We start from the raw sequence: 20,631 nt of genomic DNA, 5'->3' as shown, positions 1-20,631 counted from the left end.
GTGAGTCAGTGCCAGCTACTGAAGTTCAAAGTGTAAGAGAAGGGACGATTAGATTTGGGGGGCTATCACGGAAATGTTCGCAGAGCACCTATACATTAGTGCGCCTTATGCCAACTGCCGGGGACCGAGTCCAAACTCCAAGAGAATTAAGCAGTAAAGGACAACATTTTGGGCTCAGTGGAAAGTCACACTCCATGGCTTCAGGTACAGCTGGATCCAGGGGCTCACACCATGCCTCCTTCCCCACATGGTCGCTCTTGTGGAGGTTGGATTCACCATGCAGAGAAAGCATCGTCCAGAAAACCAATCCTAGTCTTAAACTATGTCACTTTCAACAACCTCCATGGAAAGCTCTCTTGGCCAGCCTCAGCGTCCCTCCCAAGAGAGATCCTAATGAACCTTGGCTGGTCACATGCTCCTCCTTTAACCAATCATGATGGGCCAGGGGGATGGAGCCTTCTATTCTGACTGGCCATCCCTATGTTAAAAGGGCCGACAACAACTGCAGTGACTGCAGTCTGCCACACGGGGTCACCCAAGCAGAGTTTTCAAGGATGAACAGGCGTTTGCCAGTTGGGCCAAAGAAGAAACTGCCAAGTACAGAAGTCGAGGAAAATCAGAAAGGAGTGTACCAGCCTGTGATTTTCTTCCTATTTCCACCACCATGCTGATGCCGAGACAGTTCATGGTACCGCAGTTTCTGTTGTTTACCGTAATCAGCCTTTTTAACATTGGCAAACAAGGCTTGGCTTGTCATTCTAATCCCTCTAACCCAGTGGCGTATCACTATTAGTCACCTACCAGTGTCCTGCACACAACCCAGACCCCACCAGCACCCAGGCCTAAGCCAATGCTAGAGAAGGCTTGAATATATACCCCAGCTGCCCTGACCCTAGGTGGGATCACTATTAAGACACCAGCTTTTATGCTGTCTCCGTGAGGTCTCCAGCTGGACTGACCCCCAGTTGCTAGACTACTGCATTGACTACCCATTGGTGCCCCCTGCAAGGATCCTACCCTCCCTTTCTCAGCCTCCACCTCCAATAGGGGTTTCCTGGGGTCACCCTGTTGATAGGCTATGTGCCCTGGAGTCTTCAAGGTTGGTTTCTGGGGGTGGAAGGACCCCAAGCTAAGGCTTGAAGGACAACTGTTGATTCAGCGCTCCCAGGTGCCTGGCACTTTATGTGGCTTCCATATTTTTTCAAGCCACACAGTAACCCTGGTTGGTAGAGATGATTATTTCGGTTTTTAAAGAGGAGGGGAAAGGGAATAACATGCCTGACTCAGCTCATTTATAGCAGCGCTGGGCACCCAGATCTCCCTCCCTCACCAGGTCCTAGAGGGGAGGTTTTAATGGGAGGTGGCTCGGCCTATGTGTTCCCATCTTTTTCTGCTCAGGTCTCTGAGGCCTGATGCAGGGGAATTTTTATTGAGAACGTGAGCATCAAGGCCTCCCCAAGCAGGCTCCAGGAAATATAGGGCCTTCTTAGCTGGAAGAACTTGGCCCTGGTCTTGGTAAGAAAGGCTCTCATGCCAATGCTGACACTCAGGACACCTGGAAAAGAGTAGTCACTGGAGGAAGGCACCTACTGCTCACTTAGAAGCTTGAAGGTCAAAGCAGAGGAAGGAACCCTTGATGGTCACCCAACTGAGGCTCAGAAAGGCACAGTCGGGATTCCAACCTACCAAAAGACGTGCCTGGGGCGAGGCTCAACTAAAATAACTAAAATCTGAAGTGTAGGAGCCCTAAGGGAGGCATTAGACACAACCCAATAACCACGAAGCCTCAATTTCTTCCTTCGCAAATTGTGGCACTATCCGGCTTTGCCCACAGCGCGGAGCCCAGGAGAGCAACGAGAGTTTCACCTGCGCATGCGCCCTTACCCACAAGGCCACTGGCGCTGGCGCGCGTGGCTCCGCCCCTTTTTCAACACTCACGTCGACACTTTACGGCCCTCTCTCGTAGTCCTCCAGCGAGAACACAGCCAACCTTGTTCCTCTTGTCTAGCCGACCCCTCCCTACTCCACGTTGATTGGTTGCTCTTCCCTCGAGCCCCGCGCTGACTGGCTCACGTCGCTGCCACTTCATTTCAGCTTAGTGGCGCGCGGCAGGGCGGCTACCGGCAGGAGCGTGAGCGGCGGCGGCGGAAGTGGTCGGCTAGCCGGCTCCCCGCCGACACCATGGTGAGGGCTGCGCGGCTGCGAGGTCTCTCCGGGAGGCGGGGGACGCGGCCGCCGAGCGCCTTCGGGGCGGGCGCTGAGGCAGGGGCGACGCGGAGCTAGCGTGCAGCCAGGGCCTCGATTCTGCCCCCCGGCCGCAGACGAGCGCAGGGAGGTCTCCCAGGGCACCCAGCACGTCGCTCTCAGGGAATTTAGGATTGGACGAACGTGTACTCATAATACGTCTGCCTAGCTGCAGTCTTCCCACCTTGCAGATGGGGAAACCGAGGCCTGAGAGAGGGGACCCGGCAAAGGGTCCGGTGAGCGCCTTAGAGTGAGTTCGGGCAGGGAGTGGCTCCAAGTGCATCCGACCTAATCTAACTTCATGTATTGGAAAGGTGGAGCGACGGGGGGCCGATCTGAGTTCTCAAAGTAAGCCAGTTCTGAGATTTTCAAGACCTACAAGGTTCTTAGAATGTTAGCACAAGGCTTCTGTGCCACTCGTTTTCAGGCTGAAAAAAACAGGCCCATAGAGGAGATTTGTCTTCTCCCTGGATCACACAGGGTGTCGTTTCTGGAGAAAGGGCGTTTTGAACCACGAGTGGAATCACTGCACCCTCCCAGTTCACTGAAGGAGAAACTGAGGCCCTGACCGGAAACCTCTCCAGAACCATGCTGCTCTCGCGTCTGGAAGTTCTGGACTTAGGCCAGAGAGTGCCTGTGCCTTCAGTGTATAGACAGGGAGGTGCGCCTGGCTGGCTCAGTTGGTAGAGCATGCGACTCTTGATACTGGGGTTGTGAGTTCAGGCCCTGTGTTGGGCGTAGAGCTTACTTAAAAAAAAAAAAAAATGTGTAGGGGTACTTGAGTGGCTCAGTCTGTTGAGCGTCCAACTTTTGATTTTGGCTCAGGTCATGACCCCAGGGTCATGGGATGGAGCCCCGTAGCTGAGGATGGAGCCTGCTTTGGATTCGCTCCCTCTGCCCCTCTTTTTGCATGCTCGCTCTCTCCTCAAAAAAATAAAAAAATTAAAATGTGTGGACAGGGAAGCAGGACCACACAGAAATTCAGAGCCAGGCCTCCTAAGGAGAGTGCCTAGCCCATCAGCACCAGTCACCCTGAGGGTTAGGGAAGGCTTGCACTAAATACTGCTGGCTGTTGCAGAAATTGAGAGAAGGGAGTGTGTTCCTCTCTGCCGGAGGGCAGAATTGACCTGAGGGCATGGGCGGAACCAGAAGTTTCCTTCCTCGCTAAGCTCCCTGGAGGCAGGATCTTTGACTTTTATCCCTGATAAGTTGTTGCCTGAGCCTAGAACAGTGCTTGTGGAAAGACTTATTTTTTCAGCCTGAAGAATGTTCACGAAGGGACAAGGCGTGACACACTGCCAGTTCCCTGTGGTCATGGTGGGGCCGAAAGCAGGAGGTCTGGAGGGTGGATCCATGACAGCTTCCTGAATCGGGAGCCTCAGGAAGCTGTCAGGTCTAGCCTTAGATTGGTTTAGACCTGAGAACCAGACCCCAGACATTCTGAAAAAGCCTAGAGGAAGGGAGGCTCTTTTCTGAAGCTTTTGACTTTCCCAACTCCAGGTGGCCTTGTCTCCCCCAATGGTGTCCTGCCCTGTGCCATCTCCCTGGTCACCTTCAAGAACTTCTTCCCCACCGAGTCTTTTAAGTTCTCAGGGATCTTCCCCTTCCTCTAGCCTCTGTCTCCGGCTCAGTTTAGGGATAAAGATCTGGAAGATGGCAAGATGTGGACACTGCTCCCGGCCATTGCAGCCTTGGGGGGACTGTTCCGATGCTACCCCTCCCCATCTGAGCCTCGCCTTTTCTTATCTGTGGGGTGGGGTGGTTATTCCACCCACACCGCTTGCCTCCCTGGATGATGTGTGCATTTTCTTGTGTATTTGTTCAGCAAATATTTACTGAGTCCCTCTCAAGTGCCTGGCTCCAAGCTCGGCACTGGACAAAGTCCACACCCTCTGAGTTTTCCAGTCTAGCCAGGGAGACATAATAAACAAGATAATTAGAGACTGGCTCTGTCCTATAATGGAAGCAGCAGTGGGTGGCCCAGGTGGAAATCTCAATCCCTAGACGAGGTTATTATGAGGGCTTGGCCAAGAGCCTTAAGAAGTGATATGGGAGCAGCTACCGCCTGGGGAAGGACAGCTCAGGCAGAGGGAACCTGGGGGACAAAGGTCGGATAGCACAAATGGGTGTGGCTTGTGAGAAACCGAATGGTCCAGTTTGGCTGGAGCTGGCTTGGCCTTGTGACCTGCCTGGGGCCTGGATGTGCAGGGGAGTGTTGGGAGCAGGTTTTGGTGCCTTCTGTGTCTCAGACGCCTTCTCAGCTGCTTTGTGAATAGGGCACTGCCAGTGACAGCCGAGGAAGCCGTGGCTTCTCCAGGGCTGTGGTGCCAGTAGCCGGGACAGGGGAAAGGCCAGCGCCGGCAGAGAAGCCTATCCCTGGGTGGCTCAGTTAAGTGTCAGGCTCTTGATTTCGGCTCAGGTCCTGATCTCACAGTTCCGTGAGTTCGAGCTCTGTGCTGATTGGGATTCTCTCTCCTTTCTGTCTGCCCCTCCCTGCTCACGCTCTCCCTCCCACTCCCTGTCTCTCAAAAATAAATAAATAAACTTAAAAAAAAAAAAAAAAGCGGGGCACCTGGGTGGCTCAGTCAGTTGAGCTCAGGTCAGGATCTCACGGTTTGTGAGTTCCAGCCCCACATCTGGCTCGCTGCTGTCAGCCTGTCAGTGCAGAGGCTGCTTCGGACCCTCTGTCCCCCTCTCTCTGACCCTCCCTGGCTTGTGCTTTCCCCAAAATAAAACAAATTAAAAAGAAGCTGCGTATGCCATAGGAGGACCCCTGTGGGTCCCCTGCTGACGGACATCAGCTTGCTTTCATGGGCTTTACCAGGATCTTGCGGTGTGTCCCTGGAAGGTCCTTCCTGCTCTGGCCGCTGGTCCCTCATCTAGAGGGGCCTTGGCTGCACTTCTCTCTGCCTCTCAGTGCTGAGGCCATCTTCTATGCCTTCCAGGGCCAGCCTGGCCCTGCCCCCTCAGGTAATCCGGGAGGAAGACCCGAGCGTGTCACCCTGGCCCACGTTCCCATTTTGGACACGAGATAACAGGCTTGCCCAGGAAAGCCTGGGGCTTTTCCACTGTAAAAGGCGACCGAGGCTCGCGGCCCCCACGTGGGAGTCGGAGCCTCCTGTTTTTCCATGGCTCTCTGCACCCGGGCACCATTGCACATGAGGGCACAGGAGCTGCAGGTTGTCTCTTTGGGGCCCCAGCCTGCTTGCCCGCCCTCCTCTCAGCAGCCACCTCTTCTCCACGTGGCCCCTTCTTCTCTTGCCCTTCCAGGAAGCCAATACAGGAAGTGGGCTTGGGCCTGGCTTCCTGCCGGCGCTGGACCTCCCCTGGGCAGCCCTTCATAGAGAAGGTCTATGGGATGTGGGAATCCCCGCTCAAGTCTTTCCACTGGGGCCCCCCTGTGGGGGTTGAGGGCCATTTCTGGCCTCCGGTCGCCACCACCTGGAGAAGCAGCTGCCCTGCGTTGGGAGGGTGAGGGCAGGCTGAGACTCCCCTGCAGAGAGCTTCTGGGGGGCAGGGTGACTTCGGATTCCAGAACTGCCAGGGCAGGGTACAGTGAAGCTCCCGTCCCCTGCGCTGAGGCAGTGTCTCATCCGTGGGACCCTCGGTCCGGAACCTTCATCTGGCCTTGCCAGCTGGCTTGTCATTGAATCCCGGACCCAAGCACTGCCACCCGAGGTCACCCTCCTGGAGACCGAGAGGCAGGCCCTTAGTATGTGGGTCGTGATTTGTGCACCCAAAATGAGAAGAGCAGATTTTTTTTCTAATATCTTGAAAACTGTGTGGGTGATATTTCAAAGAGTGCATCTTTTATTTGCCGTCACTTGTAGTAATGACAGATTTTTTTTCTGGAATGTTTCTTCCTCCTACCTGATGGAGTGCTCTCTGAAAACCTAGCTCAGACGTAGCCACCTTCGATCAAGGCTGACTCCCAGCTGCTTGGCTGCCCTTTGAGGCGTGGGCTCGGCATGAACTGCCTTCCAGCAAATGGGGTCAAGCCAGGCTCTATCTCTTACTAGCTCTATAGTGCCCAGCAAGGTCCTCAGTCTCTAAGCCTCAGTATCCCCATCTGTAGAGTGGGTGTGACAATAACCTCACCGAGGATGAAGTTGAAGGAGCTGCATGTATTCACATGGATGCATCTCAGAGACAGCAGTTGAGTAAAAAACGCAACCAGCGGTAGGACCTGTGTGCTGTGATGCTACTGATAAGCACGGAGGGCTAAGCCCTTTCCTGTCGAGGGTGTAAATATATGCAACGTGAGTTGTAAAGAAATGCCCTTGGTCAGCCCCAAGACCAGGTGACTGCTGCCTCTGATCTTGGGCAGGAGGCAAGTGTTCGAGATTTTACCACACCGGGAGGCAGCGTGTGTCCTGGGGTTGGGCAGAGTTGGAAGCACGTGTCTTCTATCGGGGGGTGAGGGATGCATGCTCCCGCACCCCCAGTGCTGTGATGAGCTGGCAGATTTGTGGGACTGGAGTCCCAGCCGTGCCCAGAGGCCAAGGCTCCTTGGTGCTGATCAGACAGACAAGTCACGTGCCTTTGTTTGCCTTACAGCTTCCCTTGTCACTGCTGAAGACTGCTCAGAATCATCCCATGGTGAGTCCATGTGGGTCGGGGGCAAGGAGTTTCAGTGGGGGCCGGCCTCAGAATGGGGGTGGGGATACTGGGCAAAGGGTGAGGCAGACCTGCCCTCCTAACCCTCTTCTGCCTGTGTCAGGACCTGGGTTAGTTCTGCTGCTTATAAAAGTAATACATGCTTATTAAAATGTCAAACACTGGGCCACTTGTGTGGCTCAGGGAGTTCAGCATCCGACTGTTGATTTCGACTCAGGTCATGATCTCACAGTTCATGGGATCGAGCCCTGTGTCGGGCTCTGTGCTGACGATGCAGAGCCTGCTTGGGATTCTCTCTCTTGCTCTCAAAGATAAATAAACGTTTAAAAACCTAGGGGGAAAAAATGTCAAACACCATGGGGCACCTGAGTGGTTCAGTAGGTTAAGTGTCCGACTCTTGATTTTGGCTCAAGTCACGATCTCAAGTTTTGTGGAATCAGGCCCCAGGTCAGGTTCTGCGCTGAGTGCGGACCCTGCTTGGATTCTGTCCCTTTCTGCCCCTCTTCTGCCCCCTACACTTACACACACACATGCTCTCTCTCTCTCTCTCTCAAAATAAATAAACTTTTTAAAAAAATGTCAAACACGAGAGATACATAGAAACTAGAAGCTCCAGGGGCACCTGGGTAACTCAATCAGTTAAGCATTCGGCTTCAGCTCAGGTCATGATCTCATGGCCCTTGAGTTCGAGCCCACATTGGGCTCCATGCTGACAGCTCAGAGCCTGGAGCCTGCTTCAGATTCTTGTGTCTCTCTCTCTCTTTGCCCCTCCCCTGCTCATGCTCTGTCTCTCTCCTTCAAAACCAAGTGAACATTAAAAAAAACCTAGAAGCTTCTTTTCATTAACCTTCCCAGCAAATTAACTATATCTTTGATATATGCACATCTACACTTTTTTTTTTTTTTAAGTAGACTCCTGGCCCAACTGGGGCTCAAACTCACAAACCCAAGGTCAAGAGTCACATGCTACACCTACTGAGCCAGCCAGGTGCCCTGCACATCCAGACTTTTAACATAACGTGTATAAACATGAATGTGCTTTTTAAAAATATACATGGGATCACATAACACGTGTTTTTTCCCTAAATGATTTTTGCCCATAATCATACAGTGTGTGATATATGTCAATATATTCTGTTCTCTCTTTTTTACTGAAATATAATTCATAGACAGTTCAATCCTTTTTTTTTTTTTTATGTTTATTTACTTTTGAGAGAGAGAGTGTGTGTGTGCATGCACAAGCAAGCAAGTAAGGGTCAGAGAGAGGGAGACAGAAGATCCAAAACAGATTCTGCGCTGACCGCAGAGAGCCTGATGTGAGGCTGGAACCCATGAACTGTGAGATCATGACTCGAGCCGAACCTTTTTTTTTTTTTTGAAGTTTTTACTTAATTCATTTATTTATGCAATCTCTACACCCAACAAGGGGCTCAAACTCACAACCCCGAGATTAAGAGTCACATGCTCTTCTGACTGAGCCAGCCAGGCGCCCCTACCATTCAGCCTCTTAACACATACAACTCAGGGGTATTTAGTACATTCACAGTGTTGTAAACAACCAACCACCTCTGTGTAGTTTCAGAACAATTTCATCACCAGGGAAGGAAACCCCATCCCTGTTAACAGTGACTCCCTTTCCCCCAGCCCCTGGCAACCACTAACCTGCCTTCTGTGTCTATGGATCTGCCTCTTCTGGACGTTTCCTAGAAATGGGATCATGCACTGTGTGGCCTTTTGTGTTTGTTTTCTTTTACTCTGCATGATATTTTTCGAGGTTCATCCACATTTTAACCTGTATCAGGGCTTCGCTCCTTATGGCCATGTGATACTCCTTTGTATGGACATACCACAGTTTGTTTATCCATTTGTCTGCTGATGATGGACATGTGGGTGGTTTCTATTTTTTGTCTTTTTGGGGTTGTTTTGGCCGCAGTGACATTTGTACACATGTTCTTGCGTGGATGTTTGTTTTTATTTCTCCTGGGCAGGTACCTGAGTTGATTCTCCCCCCCCCCCCCCCAGTTGATTCTTTTTTAAATGTCAGCATATTTTCAGAGTGATGTGCTACTATTTGTGTTTTCCCAAAACACATTAAAATAGACGAGTAAGGGGGCGCCTGGGTGGCTCAGTCAGTTAAGCGTCCTACTTCAGCTCAGGTCGTCATCTCACGGTTCGTGAGTTCGAGCCCCGCGTCGGGCCCTGTGCTGACAGCTCGGAGCCTGGAGCCTGCTTCAGATTCTGTGTCTTCCTCTCTCTCTCTCTCTCTGCCTCTTCCCTGCTCATGCTCTGTCTCTCTCTGTCTCTCAATAATAAATAAATGTTAAAAAAAATAAAAAACACAAAATAAATAAAATTTAAAAAAAAGAAAGCTTTAAAAATAAATAAAATAAAATAAAACAGACGAGTAAGTAAGCGTTGGATGGAAAAAGACTTTCCAGACCCCCAAAGCTCACACATGTGCCATCAAAGAACACCTGCCCCTGGCACACCTGCCCGGACCAGCCGAGGTGTGCCTTCCCAGCTGTCATGAATCAGTGGCCACTGTTACCCAAACCTCGCTGGTTCCTTTAAAGAAAGATTTGTAGAGGATTTTTTGTAGGTTTGTTTGGTTTTTGTTTTCTGTTTTTTTGTTTGTTTGCTTTGCACAAAAAAATTGGTTTTGGGGCACCTGGGTGGCTCAGCCGCTTAAGCATCCGACTTCGGCCCAGGTCATGATCTCACGGTTCGTGGGTTCGAGCCCCGCATCAGGCTCTGTGCTGACGGCTCGGAGCCTGGAGCCTGCTTCCGATTCTGTGTCTGTCTCTCTCTCTCTCTCTCTCTCTCTCTCTCTCTCTCTCCCTCTCCCCACCTCCCCAGCTCATGCTTGCACTCTGTCTCTGTCAAAAATACATAAACTTTAAAAAAAAATTTTTTTTTTTTTTTTGGTTTCATCATAGAAGTCCGCGATGCCCAGCAAAACATACAGAGGATGTAAAACATGTCGCCTGTAAGATGGGCCACTGAGGCCGGGGGTCAGGGGGTGGGGATGTGTGTGTGTGGACCATGTGAGGCACCATGTGCTGTGGCTACTGGGTCCCAAGAGGTGCTAGGATGTGTCAGAATGAGGCCCGGGCCATAGTCCCGTAGCTCTTAGAAGTAGGGCTGCGCTTCCCTTGGGGCCCGTGGCTGACTTGGGGCCGTTTCTTTCCAGCTGGTGGAACTCAAAAATGGAGAGACATACAATGGGCACCTGGTGAGCTGTGATAACTGGATGAACATTAACCTTCGAGAGGTGATCTGCACATCCAGGGTGAGTGCCCTCGTGCCCTGAGTCTGCGCCCACTGCCTGGGGGCCTTCTGGCACAGCTGGTCAGGCAGGGCCAGGCTCCTATAAGATCTGGGGCTTATAGAGCCTCGGCGCCCTCAGGGGAGTGAAGGCCCCTCCCTGCCCTTGTGGGACGACATCTGCCAGGTCATCCCCCCCGGGAAGGCTATGGAAGAAGTCGGGCTTAGGAAGGGCGGGGCCCGAGTGACTGGTCCAGGTGTGGTGGGGGCAGATGTGCGGGCCTCCAACTCCACCTGGTGCTCCGGACTTTGCACCTAGGGGGACGCTGCCCCCTCCCCCCACCTCTGGTGCCTATCCTAAACAAGAAGGACTTAGGCCTAGGGGGCGCTTCTGGTTACAGATCCCTAGTGTCCAGGTAGGGCGGTGGCCTCCAAGGCAAACCTGACCTTCCTTGTCAGCCTCTGCTGCCTTTGGTCCTGGTTGTGTAGATCTCTCGCCAAGCAGGCCAGGGCGATGTGGCCATGGGATGTCCAGGCCACCAGGGGGCGAGGGCAGCCCTGTGGCCCTGTGGACTAGGAAACTTGTTTACCTCCCAAGGCCTCAAACCAGGAAGTACAGGGCCAGGAGGACCCCTGGATGGGCCAGGACTGGAGGTCTAGGGTCACAGGCCTCGCTAGCCCTCAGGATGACCCACAGAGCAATGAGAATGATGATAGTGGTGAAGGCAGGGATCTCTACTGCTAACCTGTGTTGGGGTTTGCCAGGGCTTTCCTTCTACCTCGATTCCAGTCTCCATCCCCCTTTTGGTAACAGCCCCCTATGTTACAGGGGAGGAAGGTACAGGGGGACCATCCAGAATGGGGCTGTCTTGAGCCCGTGGGCAGGTGCCCTGAGGCTTGCCATCCCAGAGTACAGCAGAGCACTAGGCAGCCCATCTTGCCCCTGGGCCGTCCTCCTGGATGGTTCACACCCCGGCAGGCAAAGTGGTAAGTGTGACCGTCTCCCCTCACCTGTGTGGCTCTGTGCCCTGCTTCTTGTGATGGTACATTGTGGGAGGTGTCCCGCTAGAAACTTTCTCCGGGTTTTCGTGCCGCTCTTCTGGCAGCAGGTGTCTGGGCAGTTCCAGTGTGGCTGTAGCAGACGCTGTCACAGTGCATAGCCGAGCACGTGGCCAATAGGTCTGTGTCCACTGCTGGGGCCTGGAAGCAACCGCCAGTTCTCAGGGCAAGGTCAGCCTTGACCTCCACCGCCAGCAGAGACTGGACCTGTGGGTCCTCCTGGGTCGTCCTCCCTTTGTATCTACTGGTTGGAAAGAGAGGCCGGTGTGAGGTTCAGTGTCACTTGGGCTCTCCGGCATCCTCATCTGTAAACAGGTGGTAGCAGCACCTCCCTTGGGCAGCAGGCAGCATGGGCAGGATACAGACACCCCAGGGGCCAAGAAAGCACTGGAAAGCTAAGGTTGGTTGGAGGGTGGTTTCAGCTCAGGCTGCTCAGCTCTTGCCAGGGAATGCAGAGTAAGCTCTGGTTCCTGCAGGGAGTGTGCTGGGCCCAGCCCGTCCCTGGCTAAGGGAAAGCTGAGCCCTGAGCAGTCAGTCCCAGCCCTGAGCTTCCATGGAATCATTCTGTTTCTGTCAGGCTGTACTTTGCATCCCTGCGGACTTGGCCCCTGGCCTACCTTTCCTGGGAGAGGAGTGCCCCGAGACCTCATGGGATTCCTGTGCGGGTTGGGGGCTTGTGCACACTCCTGGGAAGAGTTGGCCCCCAGACATTCCTTTTGGCCCTTAGCTTTCCATTTGTCATGTTGAGTACTTCCACTGGGCCAGACCGGCCTGACCCAGGCACTGCTGGGAAGTGTTATGCATGAGGACTGGGGGTTTCAAGGAGGCTGGGAAGCAAGGCCTGTCGGGGGTCAGAGTTAGCCAGACATGGAAAAGTGGGAACAGCATTTGCAAAGTGCTAGAGGCAAGAAGCCCACTGTGTGTTCCAGAAGTTTCCATCTGGAAGGCACGTCATCGAGAGCTGAGAGAGGGCAGCCAGGGTGGGGCTAGATCTCAGGCCCTTGGGAGCCACACTGAGGAGTTTGGACCTTGTCCTTGGGCCAAGGGGGCCCTGATTGGGTTCTGAGAAGGGAAGTGTCTTGGTCTGATTTCTAGGGATGTGCAGGGAGGAGAGGGCTGCCAAGACTTCTGGCTCAGGGTACCAGGGGTGGGGCTGGAGAACTAATCTGAAGGAAGAGGCCCTGGGCTCCTGCCCAAGGGCAACAGGAGGGGGTGTGGAGCAAGGCCTTGTGCTGGTCACAGGGTATGGGGCGGGGAGGGGGGGGAGGCAGTTGACATCCTAGGACCTGCAGTGTTGGCATTGCTCCGGAGTCTGTGACTTTGCAAGCCTCCTAATCTCTCCAGCCTTAATTAGCTCCTCTGAAAACTGGCATCATTGGTTGCCGCCTCTGGCCAGCCTTGCCACCCCCTCCCGCCCTCTTCACCGGTCACACAGAGTCTCTATCCCACTTACTTTGTCCCACACCCAGCTCAGAGCCTGTCAGGAGACATGTGGATGAATGAATGAGTCAGGGCAGGAGGAGAGGGTTCCAGAAGGTGGGTTCTAGAAGGCTGGGGGCAGGAGAGTGGAGGGGCTGGGCCATGGCCAGGCTGTGGCAGTGCCTGGTACGTAGGGCCACAGCCTTCTCTGGGCTGTGGGCCGCAGGTAACAAACCCTGTCCCACACTGGAGGACAGGTTGAGAATGAGGAAGCTATCTCATGTGATCCCCTGACTCTTCCTGTATAAAGGGATACCAAGGGTCTGGAGAGATTCCACTGGAAGGCAGCTCCCCCACCCCCACGTCAAGTCCAGGACTGAGAACTACGCAGGGGTGATTGCAGGTGCAGGGAGGCTAGGACTGTGGCCCAGGTGGGAATGGGGACATGAGGGACAGATGTGCCCTGGCCATCTGCACCCCCTCTGCAGGGACTCCCCCCATGCTCCCCAGATCTGAGACTCCCCCTTCTCTCACACAGGATGGGGACAAGTTTTGGCGGATGCCCGAGTGCTACATCCGTGGCAGCACGATCAAGTACCTGCGCATACCTGATGAGATCATCGACATGGTCAAGGAGGAGGTGGTGGCCAAGGGCCGTGGCCGCGGTGGCCTGCAGCAGCAGAAGCAGCAGAAGGGTCGAGGCATGGGGGGTGCTGGGCGAGGTAGGCCTTTCTCTCCCCTCATTCCCCCCGACCCCTCCAGCCGGCTAGGCCACGGGGTCTGCCCGGGCCTTGCCGCTGAAGGGTGGCTGCAGCAGCACGTGTCAGCCATCCCGTCCCAGTGTTGACATTCTCGGGTGGTGCCGTCACGGTGCCACAGGCCTGGCTCTGAGCCCCCTACGTGGAGCTGGGGGTCATGACTCACAGGGCTCTCCTGGTGCTGCTGTTTGCTGCCTGCCCCAGCCCCACAGGCCCAACCCAAGGAGCATCGTGTAGTCCTGGTGGGTGGTGCTGACCCCCCTCCTCCCCGACCTGGGCCCTTCTGCCCGGCAGCAGTCATCGGTGCTCCCTTAACTCTGGGTCCAGCCCAGCCGACTGATGCGGTGCCTGTGCTGACCTGGGACTTGAGCCCTCGTCTGATGCCCACCTGTGGGTCCTGGCAGGTGCTCTGGGCATGGCGAGGCACCTCCCCAGCTTCATGTTCCCCTCTGCAGAGAGTCTGGGGGCCCCTGCCTCACCAGGCTGCTGGTGAGAATCCCAGCTCAGGGCCTGGCGTGAGACCCTTCCCTGCCGTCTCTCCTTTATACAAGGAAGAGTTCATGCCTTTTTGACGGACTCCCCTCACCCTACCCCCAACCCCGGGATTATAAATCTGGCTTAAAATTCAATTTGTTGTGCAGTTAGCTGGGGCCTGAGCCCAGAGGCCATCTGCAGACCCCCCACCCCCCACTCACTCCTCTTGTTGGAGGGCCCTGGCTTTGTCTCTTCCATCTGTAGGGGCCTTCTGTGTGCCAGGCCTAGGTCCCCCCCACCCACACACCCCGGGGGCTCACAGGCAGAGCCAGGACGGACAGAGTCAGCCCGGAGCCTCGAGGCTCCCGTGATCATCAGGAGTGAGCCAGAGGGAGGAGGCGGAGAGGGCACTCCAGATGGAGGGTTACCGAGGCCTGGGGGTGAACTGGGCCTTTTCCATACCTGGGGGCTGGCTCTTCGTGCTGGGGGCCACCACTGTTGAGTGAGCTGCCCAGAGGAGCAGAGACCGAGGGAGGAGTAATTCCTTGGGCCCCTCTGAAGAGAGAGGCCATGGGACCCTCGGCGGCAGCTGGAAATCTCACGGTGTGTGGCAGAGCTGGTCTTGCCCGTGAGAGGTGAGGAGAGGCAGCTTCTGCGGGCATTGGCGTCAGTCCCTGTAGGGCCCGCTGTGGGTTTGTGGCGGAAGGGGGACTGTGGGCACCTTTCTGTGTCCCCATGCTGCCCTGGTCCTTCCGGGTCCTCCCTGGGTGGGGTTGTGTTCTATCCCTGACTACTCAGCCTCCTACACAGCTCCTACCTCGGGCTCCACATAAAATGTCTTAGAAACACAGCCCCATCACTGGCCAGCGGGGATTAGAGGGCAGAGAACTCCCTTATCCCCGCCCCCAGGCTGGACACACAGAATCTCCCAACGGTTTCTCTCCTGGGCCAGTGGGTGTGGGCGGTGCCGGGAAAGAGAAGCCTGGGTCCTCAGAGCTGGGGGCCTGTGCCCCTCCCCCTGGGCTGAGTGCTGTCCCTGTTCGGGCTCTCGCTCCCCTCCTCCTGGAAGCCATCTGGCTCTGTCCTTTTGATGACTCCCCCCTACCCTGGCCCCAGGCCCTCTCCCAGGAAGCCCGCCCCAAGCCCCCGTGTGACTGGGAGCTGACCTCTGTCCTCCCTGCCATCCCTCGTACCCCTGGGGAGCTGGTCTTGTCCCTCGTCAACACTGAGAACTTTCTGGAGCACCACCCCACATCTCAGCTGGACTTCCAGACCTGGGTCTGCTGCAGCCCCCTCCTCTGTTTTCACAGGTGTGTTTGGTGGCCGGGGCCGAGGTGGGATCCCAGGCACAGGCAGAGGTCAGCCGGAAAAGAAGCCGGGCAGACAGGCGGGCAAACAGTGAGCCGCCCCTCGTCCCCCCGAGACTGAGCTGCCCCTGAGCATCTGTTGCCGCTCCCTGGCGCTGCGGTCCTGCTCTCCGATTCGGGAGCGTGTTCAGAGCAAAAAGCAGAGGCAGGTGTTGGGGAAGAGCCCCCGTCCCTCCCCGTCTGTCATTTTGTGATCCTTTTTACGTAAGTCCCCCCCCACCCCCACCCCTTTATTTTTTAAAGCCAGCAGTTCTACAGTTGGATATGTTATTTGGTGTTTTGGGTTCTGTGATGCCGCAGCTGACTCGATTCCTGGAAGATTCTGTGTTTAATATGTCTTTAAAGCCCTCGCTCTTGTTTTGAGGGCGGGCGCTTTCCAAACAGGCTTATTTTGCATTTTGAGTTGGATCCTCCTGTGGTGAACAGACCGGAGGTTTTTATTTTAAGCTGTTTGCACGGAGATTGACAGCCTTGGGAGTTTCCTGAAACACGGACCTCAGAACTGCCTTTTGAAAACAAATACGTAGGAACGTATGCTGCCACAGAAGCTGTTCCTGGGACGTTGCTGCGCCCTGCCCCTTTGCCTCCTCCCTCCCTGTTTGTGTTACAAAAATAAAAACAAATACAACTACCAACTGCAAATTCCTAATTCCTTTTGAGCCATTGGGCACATCTAGAGTGTGGTATCCTCAGGAAATCACAGCCCCATAAAAGAAGTTTCCTTTCGAGGGTTGCTGCCTGTCTCGCCAAGGGGAAGTATTTCAACAGGACACTGGTTCCGTGTCCCATGATGTCCTTTTAAGAAAGAGGTGGCTGTTGTCCGGGCGGTGGGAGTGGCCCTCCAGCACCAGGTCTGCCTGTCATCCCTGGGCCCCTTTGCAGAGAGAGGTGATGCGGGGAAGCGGGGGGGAGGGGAAGTCCCAGGGAGGAGCCAGCGTGATGCCCACGCAGCCCATCCTTGCCACCAGTGTCCTGCCCTCCGCCCCTGCTTTGTAAGCACCATTCACACCAGGTTCACTGAGAGAAGCTGTGACGAGCGGCTGCCTCCAGCAACGTGCGAGGAACCTTGTCATGAGGCTCTTATCTCCTCTCCCAAGTTGGGGCACAGACGTGATCTGCCTGGGATGTTGAGCCAGCACTTTTGTAAAATGCTTCTGTGCCATTGTCAGCGGACTGATTTTCCTTGTTGTTACAAGTGAGGGGAACCGCGGGACAGCCTGGTGCTGGGAGGCAAGACGGGGCACCAGCCGCTTCCCACCAGAGCGGGTTCTCATCGTCACCGTGTCGAGACCCGTTCTCGGGGGTGATCAGCATCCAAGGTGCTGCCTGAGACAGAACTCCACTGGTTGGAGCTGCCGAGGGCTAGCCAGGCAGTCTCGCAGGTAGCCACATCCGAGACTCCTCAGCCCGTCTCAAGATGTGCTCTTGCCCTGCCCCAGGCCACCACCATTGCTTTTCCCTCGGGCGCCCCTCGTGGGACCTGCTGCAGCCCGAATATGTGTCAAGTGTCAAAGCAGCACTCTGGCGCGGACGGGGGACAGGGCATGGAGGCAGAGTGGAACCCGGGGGCGCCTGGCAAAGCCCCAGGCCCAGAGAGATCACATCCCTCGGAGACGTGGGCTGCGGGCTGGGGGTGGGGGGTGGGGGCAGGAGCCAGAAGGACCAGTGGGAAGGGAGATGGCCGGGTTCTCAGCTCCCCTCCCCCATGGCCCCGGACTCACAGGCCCATAAAAGCCTGTGGGGCCCCGTCTGGAGAGGCTTTGATGAAAGCTGGGGTCAGGTGTCCAGCAAGGCTGCGAATGGGAAGCCCTTTGGAGTCCCCGCCCCTTCCTGCTTCTGGCAGTTTGGTTTTTCCTCCCCTAACCTAGCCCTGCCCCCGACTAACGAGAACGCCTTTCACAGTTCAGGGTCTTGGGCCCAGGCTCTCCCTCCCCCCCCCCCCCCAACGGTTCTGCACTGGGGCTCAGCGCCGGCACCGGAGCCAGCCTGCGTAATCGCGGCTTCCCGCGTGTGTCGCCAGACGTGCCAGCCAGCCCTGACCTTTCCAGCCAGGCAGCCCGGGCTTGCAGCCCAGTCCCCTCCTCGCCCTCCCGTGACGTGAGCCGCCTCATCAGCCCAGTCCGCTTAGGTGCAGTGGGTTTCCGGAAGGTTCTGTCTTTTTGAGCTGGCTGTCGGGACGGCCCCGTTTTTCAAAGCTTCCCGGTTGGTTTCGAGAAACCAGCCTCAGCCCCCTCAACAAGAAGAGAAACCAAAAGAGCCCGTCTAGATCCTAAGCAGTGGGCCTCGATTTTTCCACGCCTCTGATGGTTGTCGGCTGGGACCTGAGCCCTCGTCAGCTGACCGGTGCGTGACTCGGGGCAAGTAAGACGCCTTCAACGTAGGTTGTTCCCGGTTCCCAAGAACCAAGGACCTCCTACCCCTGGCGTTTGCTCCAGTTCCCATCTGAGCGGAGGTGTGACTCAGCCTGGAGCCCAAGCCCTGCAGGGCCAGCCTTGAGGCCCTGGCCCCTGCTTGCCTGACTTGGGGCCAAGAGTCCATCTGGGGGACACGGATGCGGCCAGCAACCTGAAGCATCCGTCCCACAAGACGGCAGCAGGCGGGGGGAAGGGGGGGCATCTCTCTTGCTTCCTGCGCCACCCCTGTCTGCACACACCCCCCCCCAACACCTTCTCGGTGGGGCCTCACCTGCTGCTTCAAGAGCAGCTCCGCGGGGAAGCCCTTCCCTGTGCCCGCCGTGTCCACGGGAGCGTGATGACAAGTGTCCTCCCCACCCATCCATCTGGACCCTAGGGCCCCCAGCCTGTCCTGGTATCAGCAGTGTGTGTGTGTCCAGTGGCTCAGTGAGTGCCCTGCTGTCTTCCACTGTCCCTCTGAGGACACCCGGCCAGTAAGGGGTATAGGAGTGGGGCTGATGTCCGCTCACAGGACCTCTGGGAGAAGCTGCCCGCCTCAGTGGAGCAGGGGGCTGGCCTGGAGGCGGAGGAACTGGGGCCACCACCCCGTCCCGGTTGCTGGACACTCAGCATGAATGAGGCAAAGAGCCCTGGCCCGGTGGCCCTTACCTTCCACAGAGTGAGCGAGCAACAAACAAGCCGAATGCATCAGCGTGGAGAAAAAGAAAGCAGGAGTGGGAGAAAGGTGGTCAGGGCAGGCCAGAGGGTGACATTCAAGAAAAGGAGGAAGCCAAGGGAGCGAGCCATCGAGGGGAAGAGCATTTCAGACAAGGGGAAAGGCCTGTGCCAGTGCAAAGGCCCTGCACAGAGTGGTGACAAGAACAAAGTGAGTGGGTAGGAAGTGGGGCAGGTGCAGGCCCTGAGCAAGATGGGAGGCACAGAGGGTTCTGGAACAGACCGAGACAAGAGCGGAAGTCAGGAGACTAGGAGGAGGTTGGTGCTGGGGGCTCGGCCCACAGTAGAGGTCACAGACGTGGTAAAAGAGGGGGCGGGGGGGGCGCCTGGGTGGCTCAGTCGGTTAAGTGTCCGACTTCGGCTCAGGTCATGATCTCACGGTCCATGAGTTTGAGCCCCGCGTCGGGCTCTGTGCTGACAGCTCAGAGCCTGGAGCCTATTTCGGTCTGTGTCTCTCTCTCTCTCTGACCCTCCCCCGTTCATGCTCTGTGTCTCCCTGTCTCAAAAATAAATAAAATGTTAAAAAAAAAAAAAAAGAGGGGGCAGGCGTGCCATGAGGGCCCAGGCAGAAGGGTTCGTCTTTCCTTAGGAACGCCAGGATGCTGGGATTGAAGATTTCCAGAGAGGAAGGGGTGGCCTCACCGAGGGAGGCATGTTCAAATCCACTCCCGAAGGTCAAGAAGCCACTGTCCACGGGAAGAGAGGAGGGAACAGGTGGAGGGAACCACAAGTGAAAAGCCCCCCAAGCTTATGTGGCTTGTCACGGCCGGGCAGAGATGAGGTCAGGAGTTATCAGACCCCGGGCGCCTGGGTGGCTCGGCTGGTTAAATGCCCAACTCTTGATTTCAGGTCAGGTCATGATCTCTCATGGTTTTTGAGTTCGAGCCCCTCGTCAGGCTCTGTGCTGACAGTGCAGAGCCTGCTTGGGATTCTCTGTCCCTCCCTACCCGCCCCCACCCCCACCCCCAGCGCATGTGCTTATGTGTGTGCTCTCTCCCTCTCTCTCTAATAAAATTTTTTTTTGAAAAAGCATTAAAAAAAAAAAAAAGGAGTCATCAGACCCAAGCCGTGATCCTAAAAACAATCCAGTGTGTGCCAGGTAGCTCCCACACTCAGGCACAGAGAGGGTGAGCCACCTGCCCCCAGGTCACACAGCTCCAGAGGCTCCTCCAAGCTCCTCCTTCTGTTGCCTCCTGGAACTTGGAGGATCCGTTTACCTTCTCCTAGTTTAGCTGTGTCAGGTATGGAATCAGGAGACAGGAGTCGTTTGGGGTGGGGGCGGGTGAGGTTGGCACCTGCTTTAAAACTTATTCCCCTGACTGTAGCCTCCACTGATGGACTGGGTTCGAGATACCCCAAATGTTTGGCAAGGGTTACCCCACTGCGCCTCCACTTCCTTACTGGTCACAGGGGATCACAGTGGCCTCTACCTCACAGGGGTTGTCGGGACGATTACAACGGGAAGGAGGCTTGGTATACAGCAAGCGCTCCATACAGACTTGCATGCGGCTCAGAGGGGAGCTTCACTCTTCACCGATCACCTGTAGAGTGTCGGAGACTCCTCCTGGGACCCTCTCCGTCTCTATAAGCCTTGGGCTCAGCGCGAGCAGCTCACTGGGGGGACCCTGGTGATGGTGCCACATGCTTGGCTTGGCTAGGCCACCGTCCTCCTCGCCCCGGAGGCCAGCACTGATTGCCTGGCCCAGGCTGGTGAGTGGTCACCTGGAAGGCCCCCGGTCCTGCCCTAAGAGCCCCCTCCCAGTCTGGGTCCAGCCACCCAGCGGTGACTCACCCTTGTCCGTCCCGCCTCCACTGGAACCAGGCACCGAAATAGTCACCCTGCTCACCCTCGGGGAGTGGCCGTGGAAATATTTCAGGGCTGCATTCAGTGCCTAAAAATACTCAGTGTGTCCTCCTGCGTCTTCCCCTCCCTCATTCCCTTCTCTGTTCCTTTGAAAACCCTCCCTGTAGCCCCCCCCCCGCCAGGGCCTGTCCCTCCACACTGTGCCCCTCTGGCATGTTGAGTATCCCTGGCAAGCAGGGCTCGGGGATGTCCCTAAATGCCCAAGTGCGTGTGGATGATGGTGAGGTGGCCTCCCTCCCTCCCTCCCACTCTCCCTGTCGCCATGGAGAGCCTCGACATGGTTTCCTCAGAAGCTTCTGGAAAGGCTGTCTTTTCCACAAACCCCAGAAGACTCAGTTCCTGGAGAGGGAGCCTGGGGGCACAGCAGTGCTGTCCAGGGAGATCTTCATTACTCAGCAACTTTCCTTAAAAATTCAAAAAATGGTTCTTGCTGTTTG

General features: G+C 55.9%; 1 protein-coding gene across 4 annotated transcripts; it reads left to right on the top strand.

The window, feature by feature from the left end:
* Positions 1 to 1,971: 1,971 nt before the first annotated feature.
* LSM4 (LSM4 homolog, U6 small nuclear RNA and mRNA degradation associated) lies at positions 1,972 to 15,837 on the top strand. 4 transcript variants are annotated; one of them, XM_043587058.1, is made up of 5 exons: positions 1,972 to 2,184; positions 6,802 to 6,843; positions 10,052 to 10,150; positions 13,142 to 13,325; positions 15,146 to 15,837. In XM_043587058.1, the coding sequence occupies exons 1-5, from the start codon at positions 2,182 to 2,184 to the stop codon at positions 15,235 to 15,237; spliced, it is 420 nt and encodes a 139-aa protein (XP_043442993.1). In that variant the 5' UTR covers positions 1,972 to 2,181; the 3' UTR covers positions 15,238 to 15,837. The 4 variants fall into 4 exon arrangements, with proteins under 4 accessions (XP_043442993.1, XP_043442994.1, XP_043442997.1 ...); XM_043587059.1 differs by lacking the exon at positions 1,972 to 2,184 and adding an exon at positions 2,475 to 2,494; XM_043587062.1 differs by lacking the exons at positions 1,972 to 2,184; positions 6,802 to 6,843; positions 10,052 to 10,150 and adding an exon at positions 10,690 to 11,112.
* The last annotated feature ends 4,794 nt before the right edge of the window (positions 15,838 to 20,631 follow it).

This window comes from Prionailurus bengalensis, chromosome A2 (genome assembly GCF_016509475.1).
Source record: "Prionailurus bengalensis isolate Pbe53 chromosome A2, Fcat_Pben_1.1_paternal_pri, whole genome shotgun sequence".
Taxonomy (NCBI): Eukaryota; Metazoa; Chordata; class Mammalia; order Carnivora; family Felidae; genus Prionailurus; species Prionailurus bengalensis.
This window is presented reverse-complemented; position numbering and strand designations above follow the sequence as displayed.